At 36.8% G+C, this 9,488-nt stretch overlaps 2 protein-coding genes across 6 annotated transcripts; one reads left to right on the top strand and one right to left on the bottom strand.

The window, feature by feature from the left end:
- Positions 1-532: 532 nt before the first annotated feature.
- LOC7463744 (protein NDL2) lies at positions 533-5,871 on the top strand. 5 transcript variants are annotated; one of them, XM_024590472.2, is made up of 12 exons: positions 543-794; positions 1,171-1,281; positions 1,367-1,466; positions 1,951-2,048; positions 2,172-2,260; positions 4,136-4,196; positions 4,305-4,391; positions 4,482-4,559; positions 4,643-4,699; positions 4,838-4,893; positions 5,079-5,217; positions 5,322-5,871. In XM_024590472.2, exons 2-12 carry the CDS (start codon positions 1,225-1,227, stop codon positions 5,541-5,543), a joined length of 1,044 nt encoding a protein of 347 aa, XP_024446240.2. In that variant the 5' UTR covers positions 543-794; positions 1,171-1,224; the 3' UTR covers positions 5,544-5,871. The 5 variants fall into 5 exon arrangements, with proteins under 5 accessions (XP_024446241.2, XP_052304999.1, XP_024446240.2 ...); XM_024590473.2 differs by lacking the exon at positions 1,171-1,281 and having other exon boundaries at positions 533-794; positions 5,079-5,230; XM_052449039.1 differs by lacking the exon at positions 1,171-1,281 and having other exon boundaries at positions 536-794; positions 5,082-5,230.
- An 821-nt stretch (positions 5,872-6,692) lies between these two features.
- Positions 6,693-9,194, bottom strand: LOC7476647 (thiamine phosphate phosphatase-like protein). Its single transcript, XM_002324723.4, has 4 exons — positions 8,857-9,194; positions 8,454-8,575; positions 7,548-7,752; positions 6,693-7,316 (listed from the first exon to the last, which is right to left on the bottom strand). The coding sequence occupies exons 1-4, from the start codon at positions 9,016-9,018 to the stop codon at positions 6,942-6,944; spliced, it is 864 nt and encodes a 287-aa protein (XP_002324759.3). The 5' UTR covers positions 9,019-9,194; the 3' UTR covers positions 6,693-6,941.
- Between the last annotated feature and the right edge of the window lie 294 nt (positions 9,195-9,488).

Below are 9,488 nucleotides of genomic sequence, written 5' to 3'. Positions count from 1 at the left end.
AAAGTATCTATGACGTCTCTTCTTTTTCAAAGCTATAAACTACCAAAATTGAATGAATAATTAATTGAAATAAATATAAATATAAAACTAATTAGAAATAATAAAATATCTCAATCTTTCACTCCAAAATGAACAATTGTCTATCATTTTTTTTTGAAATAAACTTGACAAACCATTTAATTTTTAATTTGACAATCCATTTAAAACCCTAACTATTATAATTATAAATTTCACCGATATAACTATTATAATTATAAACTTTGAGAGACACTCATTTATCAAATTTTAAAATGATTGAATTTAATTTTTCTAATATCCCACATGAATTAAATTAAGGGCTAAAATTTTTAGATTAAACGAATTCTATGCCCCCCACAATTAACCAAAGCACCTCATTAGTCAAAAGTCAACAATCAAGAAATCCATATCCATTGAAAAGTAAGGACAGAATGGTAATTTCATCGAACTGGTCTCTAGCTCAGGTTAAAATTAACCACGGCTCATGTTAGATACAAGGTGTAGGGGCCTCTCGTGAGTTCGCTGTCGAGCGTCGGTGACTCGCTATCAAGTTGACACTTTAAAGTGTTAAAAAGAGAGAGAGAGAGAGAAAATGAATAAACGATTGACAGAACGAGAAGGATAGCTCATAGGGAAAACAACCCTCAAATTTCAAGAAGAGAAGGGAACGAAAAAAGAAAAAGAAAAAGAAAAACACAGAGGAAGAATATCAAGAAATGGGAGATTCAAGTGACTCGCTCTCCATAGATATGGAGACGCCTTCTCTTAGTGGAAAGGTACTTTCTGTTGCCTAGGAAAGGAATCCTGACTTTTGGTCTGGTTTCTTTTCTTTTGAATAAGGTGGAGATTAATTCCTGAAGATTCCATTTAAATTTCTATTTGTGTTTCTTTGGTTCTAGTTTTGGTTAACAATCAAGAAATGTTTTTGATGTTTGATTCTTGAATTAATAAATAAAATGGTATTTAAGGAATGCAAATATGGTTTAGCTATGTGAAGATCTGCATTTGGTTAGTTGAGTGATGATTTTTTGCCTTGTCAGTAAAGGTTTGTTTGTCAAAAAGAAGTGCTGCACATGGAAGTTTTTATCTGCTTGTAGAATATACTTGACTTGGGCAGGCCTAAAATATCCCTTTTTTTTTTCGTTGAGCAAGCGAGAGAGAGGTAAGAAGAGCTGGTCCTTCTTGGATGAAAGGTTTACCTTTTGAATGCTTGGTTTGTGCATTGATCACTTTACCAACTTAGTAGACCCTGTAATTACGATGGTAATGGTTTTTCTTTATTTTTGTTCGAGTTGATTTCTTTTGAGTGTTTATCTGATTGAAATTCGATTTTGAAACGTGTTTGCAGGAGTATGTTATCGAAACTTGCTATGGTCATGTGTCTGTTTCTGTATATGGAGACCAAGACAAACCAGCTCTTGTTACTTATCCTGATTTAGCTCTAAATCGTAAGTAAACTGCCATTTCAGATTTCATATCAATTGTTTTTTCATTCATCATGCTGATAATTGATATTTGATTTTAGATGAATATGTGACCTTGCATTGCTTTTTTCGTAGTCAGCTAGTCAAGTTTTTATACCAGGCATTTGATGTATGTTTAGGTGGGTTTTTGTTTTGGAATATGTATGCGGAAGAAATAGATCAAGCTTTCCAGTAATGTGGGAATTTATTGAGATCTATTGTCCGGGTCTAGTAAAAATGTTTGCTTCTAGGCTCACAGATGCAACTTCAATGAAAGTTTACTCATTGTGGACCAGGATTTGAATTGGAGGTGGTTTATTATTTTTACTAGCTCTATCAGTGCGTGATTCTGCAGACACAATAGGCTTTACCGGGTTTTTATTTATTTATTTATTTTTTTATCTTTTTTTGGAGATACACTTCTAACAATGCTTTGACTTAAACTTATCTTTTTGGACTTTGTAAACAGATACCTCGTGTTTTCAAGGATTATTATTTTGTCCTGAAGCATGCTCGTTGCTTCTTCACAACTTTTGCATATATCATATCAGTCCTCCTGGGCATGAGGTAGGTTTGTAGCTCCTGGTTCCTCATGTTTTCCTTGCCTAAACTGCTCTAATTACTAGTTCTATGGAATGCGATGTATTACCTGTGTTTCTTATGTGGCACTTTCTTCAAGAGTTATTGCAGTTAGGAGCTGCAACAATTAGCCCTGATGACCCTTTGCTTTCTGTTGATGACTTGGCAGACCAAATTGCTGAGGTTCTTAACTATTTTGGGTAAGTACATATCGCTACACTTGCTTAAAATTTTCTTTTTCAAGAGTCGGTGATGTGAAACAATGAACAAAAAGAATTAAAGCATAAAAGAAACAAGCTTTTAAAAAAAGAAGCTAAGAATTGAAAGCTAAGAAAAAGGAAGAATAGGGATTGGAAACATGCAAATCTGCAATATTTTTTTAATAAATCATCAAAACTGTCTCACAAAATGACAGAGAAGCATATAAATAGTAAAATCCTAAAACATCTCACTATTGGGCTCAACCCATCAAGTCAAACAGTTTAACATAAATAATTTCAAATAAATAAAATAAACAAGGAGATAGATCCAAATGGGATCAATCTCCCAACCAAATAGTGACAGACTAAGCCATCCTATGTTGTCTCTGTCCATATACTCGTGTAATTTGCGGCGTGGGTCTGGTGTCCCCACCAACTCTCTCGAGGTTGGAGAAACTTGACCCTGTTGAGTGTAGTGTTGGGCGACTCCGATAGTACTCTCGAAGATCTGGATCAATCTGCTGCAAAGTAGCTCTAGTGATCCAAGTGCAATCTAAATCAGGTTGACCCACCCAATGAACTAAAAACCGTTGAACCTCACCATTCCTGGTAAAAACAACTTGTTCATCTAGAATAGCATTAATATTATCCTTTTGTGCTGATGGCAAGGTGAAAGGGATAGAGGTTTCAATAGGAACATCAAGAGGGGAGTGAAGTGGTATCTCAAATGGGTCATTTGAAATAGGAAGTGACTCATGGTCTGCAACTAGATCCTCAATGTTAAAGGTGGAGCTAATGTTAAAATCATGTGGTAAATCAAGAACATAAGCATTTGGACCAACCCATTGTAGTACTTTGAATGACCCTGCACTACGTGCATGCAATTTTCGATTAGTTCCCGAAAGAAATTGCTCGGGTCTAATCCATATCATAATAGTCTCCCGCATCAAATTTATTATGTCGTCTATGTAAATCAGCTCGAAGTTTATATCGTGCATTACTTGCTGGAATATGTTTAGTGATCTTAACATGCAAATCCTGAATTCTACATGCAAAAGACTTGGCCGACTCAGACACCCTAGCATGAAGGGACATGGGAAGAAGGTCTAAAGGTTTCCTAGGCTTGTAACCATGTACAACTTCAAAGAGAGTCATGCAAATCCAGAATAGTTTTGATGATGAACAATGTTTTTTTTTTCCCCGTAATCAGAACAAGACACTTTTTTTTATAGATAAAATCAGATCTAGGGTTAGGGTTATGAGTAAGCATAAGCGAGAAGATCGTTTTATTGTAAGAACAATTAAAATCTTGGCTCTGATACTAAATTTGATGCGGAATAATGAACAAAAAGAATTAAAGCATAAAAGAAATAAGCTTTTAGAAAAAGAAGCGAAGAATTGAAAGCTAAGAAAAACGAAGAATGGGGATTGGAAATATGCAAACATGCAATATTTTTTTAATTAATCATCAAAACTGTCTCACAAAATGATAGAGAAGTATATAAATAGTAAAACCCTAAAACATCTCATTATTGGGCTCAACCTATCAAGTCAAACTATTTAACATAAATAATTCCAAATAAATAAAATAAATAATGAGATAGGCCCAAATGGGCTCAGTCTCCCAACCAAAAAGTGACAGGTTGGGTCATTCTATGTCGTCTCCGTCTATATACGTGTAATTTGCGGCATGGGTCTGGTGCCCCCACCAGTCTGCTGATTTGAAATTCATGCTGCAAATTCACCCTGGTTCACATTTAGATGGCCTAACTAGGTGCACTGCTGCATGCTTAGAAGGGCTTAACTGTCCTTTCTTTTTGTATCATGAACTTTGTTGTTTCTTTACTTGATGGATTTTTTTTCACCATCTGTCAGACTTGATGCAGTGATGTGTATGGGGGTTACAGCTGGAGCTTACATTCTTACTCTATTTGCTGTATGCTTTCCTCGTCACAGTTCTCATGGTTTGCTTCTTCATGATTCTAAATTTTGTTTTGACCTGACATTTTTACTGGTCCTTTTGTTTTATACTGTTTGGCCACAGATGAAATACAGGCAACGCGTCCTTGGCTTGATACTTATTTCTCCTCTATGCAATGCACCCTCTTGGACAGAATGGCTGTATAATAAGGTTCCTTCCCTGGACCCTCTTATGTTCTGCTTGCAGTCAAGTTATCCTATTTTCACTCTTATCCTTAATGTGATCTTAATCTACTTGCAGGTCTTGTCTAATTTACTATACTATTATGGAATGTGTGGAGTTGTGAAGGAATTATTGCTTAAGCGGTATTTCAGCAAGGTATTTTCGTGCATCTAGATCATAAATTAAGTCCATCCAAAATTGGATTGGTTGGATGATTTGATTCTAAATGATGTTGGCAGGAAGCTCTTGGTAGTTCTCAAGTACCAGAATCAGATGCAGTCCAGGCCTGCAAAAGAGTTAGTCCTTGGTCTTACCTATCCATATGTTTGTTCATTTTAATTATAACACATGTAAAAGCAGAACTTGAAATCAACTAATAATTGGCAGTCAAGAACCCATACTTACCTTAACTTGATGGCATGTGTTTTTTTCAGTTGCTGGATGAAAGGCAGGGTTTAAATGTATGGCGATTTCTTGAAGCAATAAATGGGTAATGCCTGTTTTTTGTAGTAGTTTTTCTTGCTCATGCACCCATCTAACAAGCGTTGATGATAGAAGTCCATGCTTTGTAGGTTGAGTATTGTTTTTTTTTTGGCACGGGGCACTGTTTTAATGAAACAATGCCAAACTCATGCTATGTAATGAAACTTAAGTTTGTTATTCTTTGCTTTCTAGCAGGAGACAAGACATTAGTAATGGATTGAGAAAACTACTTTGTTGCTCACTAATATTTGTTGGCGAGAACTCTCCGTTTCATTTTGAGTCTCTTGACATGACCTCAGAACTAGACAGAAGATATAGTGCCTTAGTAGAGGTATGCATTACAGGTCTATATCCCCAACTTTCAAAATGTGGCTCGTGTGTGTATGTAAAACTGAGGGAGCACTTTTTATTTACTGAAACTATGGTGGTCTACAGGTTCAGGCATGTGGGTCAATGGTGACAGAGGAGCAGCCTCATGCCATGTTAATACCAATGGAGTACTTTCTCACAGGATACGGTATGTACAGGCCGCCAAAGTTAAGTGGTAGTCCAAGAAGTACTTTGAGTCCAATTTGCATTTCCCCGGAGCTCCTCTCACCGGAAAGCATGGGCTTGAAGTTAAAACCGATAAAAACACGAATATCTCTAGAAGTCTAAAGGATATGGATGGTTGGGGAGAATGCTTTTGTAATCTTATTTATTGGAGGAGTTTGTAATTTCTTTGATTGGTTGGGACATTATAAATGTTGGAGGATTAGAAGATTGTAGATAGAAGGAAAGGAGGAAAAGATACAAGGGAAAAATATTTAGAAAGAAAGCAGATGTTGCCATTCTTTTATTTGTAATCATAAACTTCAGTCCAGGTTGAGAGTGGGTTCAGTTGTAAATCCTTGATTTTATTCTAAGCAAATAATGACGGTGACAATAAAGGGTGGGCGTTGAACATGTGTTTTCACAGGTTTTATAGTACATATATATTTTTTCTTGTCGGGTTCCATGTCAATTCGGTTATGTCTTTGTTAACAAGGTAAGAGTACAAGCTTTTTGGCAGGTTTTTGAACTTTTTTTGTAATTTAAGCTTTCGCTGATGCATTGGCAGGCGGGATGCCCCTTTCCTCTTTACTGATATGGTATTGAATGAACTAAAATGTTGGGAGCCTTTCTGGAATTTTGTTCAGCTTCATGTTGATAACGAGCAACTGCGATAAGACTTGAGCACCAACGGGTGTTGAGTTTTGCTTGGATTCCTTTTTAAATTACTCGTGCATGGGAGGTCAACCGGAGCCAAAAGCACGCTGTAACTGCCACCACCCTCTCTTGTATTGTGTCAATGAGTTGTCACTTGAAGGATAACGAGTGGTTTATCTTGTCGGTAGCCGAATGCAGAGACAGTAGCGTTAGATGATAGCAAAAGTGGTGGCAGCAGGATATCCTTCAAGTATGAGGTATTGTTCTTATTTGGCCAAGCTGGAGAAGTTGTTCTATGAACCATGCGGGGATCTTGATTGGTTGAATTTTGGGATCGAAAATGAAATCACTACCGCCCATGTCTTATGTTAATTCAATGAAATGCTCTAATAAGAATGGCGGGGCTCTGCTATCATTCATGACATGCAGACAGGGTGTGGTTGTGGGTGCATATTGTATGGTTTAAGTGTATTCTTGCGTCATTTTTTCCATCACCAACATAGATGAACTGTTTTGCAACTGTATGGTTTTAGTGTGTTCTTACGTCCTTCTCCAAATTTCATGGAAATCACTTTATAATGCTGATATTGATATACCTGTCATTAGCAAAGTCACGTCTGAGAAAACCATTCCCATTACTTATCAGATCATTCTTTAAGAATTATACAATCAAGCATCAACATGAATCGGGCAAATCATCCCTCTAGATTCTTGCCAATCAGATTCAAAGCCATGCTACCGTAGGTTTATTTATTTTTACAAAGGAGAGAATCCAACAGGAGACCTCCTGGGAGAGGGAGGTCACTACTGTCATAATACCATAGTTGATCATACAAGAAACATAATATTCGAAAATATCTACAGCACCTACTGAGGAACTGGAAGGACGTTTCTGTTAACAGCATCAGGTGCAGAAATTGAACTCGTTTGAAACTTGCAATCAACTGGAACCAATTGATCTGCTCTTACACTGCATTTCTCTTCAATAAAGATTGTATTCGTTAAATTATGCAACTTACTCTCAAGCTCCTCCCAATCACTCCATTCCTGAATATTTGCCTCGACAAGCATTTTGTTGTTGCAAATGAGCTCCCACAGTGGAAAGTTCTTCCTTGGCATCAACGCATCTGTTTCTTTAAGAGTCAAAGCTGGGCAGAAATCATTTTTTCCATCACCAACATAGATGAACTGTTTTTCTCCCTCGGCCGAAACAGAAGCTTGGATCCTTTTCATCACCAGACCCTATTGAGAAATTAACTTTTGATAAGCCAAATATCCTTACAGTTCTTAATTATAGCTTTGTTCATTGAAAACTCCCTATCTACTTTTTTCATTTCTTTATTTTAGCTCCTACTTTCATTATCCAAGTTCAGCCATCAGCATGAAAAGGTATTTTTCAGGCAAATGCAAAAATTATAATTTCTTTTGGTAGGGGTTGAAAATGCCACTAGAGGGGGGAACTTGTGAACTTGCCTTGCACATGTTGGGAGGGCAGCTGGTGCACCCATGAGAAGGGAACTTATTAACATCATGGTACTGTAAGATTCTAAGCCTTCCTTCTCCATCAACATAGCTCGGGTTTGTGTTGATCTCGGAGAAGCAATCCATCAGCCCATTATGTTTCAAGACTGTCTCGATAAAGAAGTAATTTGAATCGCTTACTATCCTTAAGTCACACCTGAACAAATTACGCATCATATGTTAATGCAATGTCTTCTTTATATGCAGAGTTAAGATTTTTGTGAACTGATACATCATATACCCAGGACTTATACTGGCAAAACTAGAATATGAGGACATTAGTCTTGATGCTAACCGATCTAGCTTGAAATACCAATTGTTCAATTCATCCAAACACACATGCATGTGTAGTGTCTAAAAAGCCATGCCAAACCATTAAGACTTTATCAATGAATAATATAAATCATATCTTGCGACCTCACCTAACAACTTAAGTTTTTGGGTTGAATTGATTCTTTGATATGGTATTAGAGCTTTGATGACCAAGTGGTCTTGAGTTTGAATCTCAACATCCCTATTTATTTGATAAAAAATAATCACAAGATAATGTGAACCTGTGCAAGTTTCAAGTCTAAAAGACTTTCACTTGATAAGATGTGTTAGGGAATAATATAAATCATATCCTGAGATCTTACCTAATAGCTTAAGCTTTTGGATGAAATGGTTTTTTGATATGATATCAGAGCTTTAATGATCAAGCTCCATGAGATTTTTTCTAGAAAGTTTCATATTCAAAACAAAACCAGGCTGGAAGGGGTGGGATGGGAATTTAGGGGTTGAGGAAGGACTACCTTTATCCTTTTGAGTTGGACCAATAACAATAATAAAAATAGAAACAAAACAGTTGAGGTATAGTACCCAGAAGCATAGGCTGATTTAATTGCAGAGATCATCCTGGGATTTAATGGGACCTTTTTCAAGCACTCTGCAATATCCTGAATTGTCTTCCCTCGGGAGTGAAGCTCCATCATCATCTTATCCTGATATTTACAGGAACACGAGTTTTAGAACAAACTACTCAAACCCATCTGATGTTCCAGGATCATTAAGAAACAAATAGAGCAAGAGAAAAAACCAAGAACATTTGTTTGCCTTTCCCTTAGGAAAGCAAACAGAAAATCATTCTCCTACCACTATCAAAGAATAAAGTGTGTTGTCACCACTGTTTGCAGACTGATCATTGCCAACACACAACAATATTAAAATCAATAATGCGTGATAAATGCAAGAAATTAACATGGATGCATATTCAAGAACAAACCATGAGACGGTTCCAAGGCAAGGAAGGAAGGAGCTGAGCGAACAAGTCGTGGACATCTAGCTTTTCGACGACCCAATTATCACTATCACAGTCAATAATGGTCTTGTCGAAGTCGAAAACCACAACCACTTTTGCCATCGCACTTCCTCCGATGCCCAGCATCTGTATTGACAGAGAATTGTGTAGCAAGGTGGCTTTTTATAGGGCCGGCGCGCCAAGGTATTGCAGACAGCTTAGCAAGCACTATAAAGACAGGGCGCGCATTTGCAGGGGAGTGTCTGTGCTCAGAGTTGAACTCCTAATGGACACCAACTCGCTAGAGTTTAGAATTAATACGGTTTAAATTTCATTGGCCACTTTATGTATGTTATGTTTACTTCCCGGGTGGTGGGAATTAGTTGATGGATCCATAGAGATAGTTTTGTCCCCCCCACCTTACCTTTTTCCATGTTCAAAGTGAAATCCATTGAATTATTTGATGAAATTAAGGCCTTCTTAGAATATCCCTTTCATACCGTCTCTCTATTGGGTTTCTTTTCTTATATGAAAATTATTATTATTATTATTATTATTATTATTTTCAAGTACAATTTCATGTATTTTACATTCTTAAACTTTAATTGCCTGGAATC

Source organism: Populus trichocarpa, chromosome 18 (genome assembly GCF_000002775.5).
Source record: "Populus trichocarpa isolate Nisqually-1 chromosome 18, P.trichocarpa_v4.1, whole genome shotgun sequence".
In the NCBI taxonomy this organism is placed as follows: domain Eukaryota; kingdom Viridiplantae; phylum Streptophyta; class Magnoliopsida; order Malpighiales; family Salicaceae; genus Populus; species Populus trichocarpa.
The sequence above is the reverse complement of the archived record's forward strand: the minus strand, read 5'-3'. Positions and strand labels throughout refer to the sequence as shown.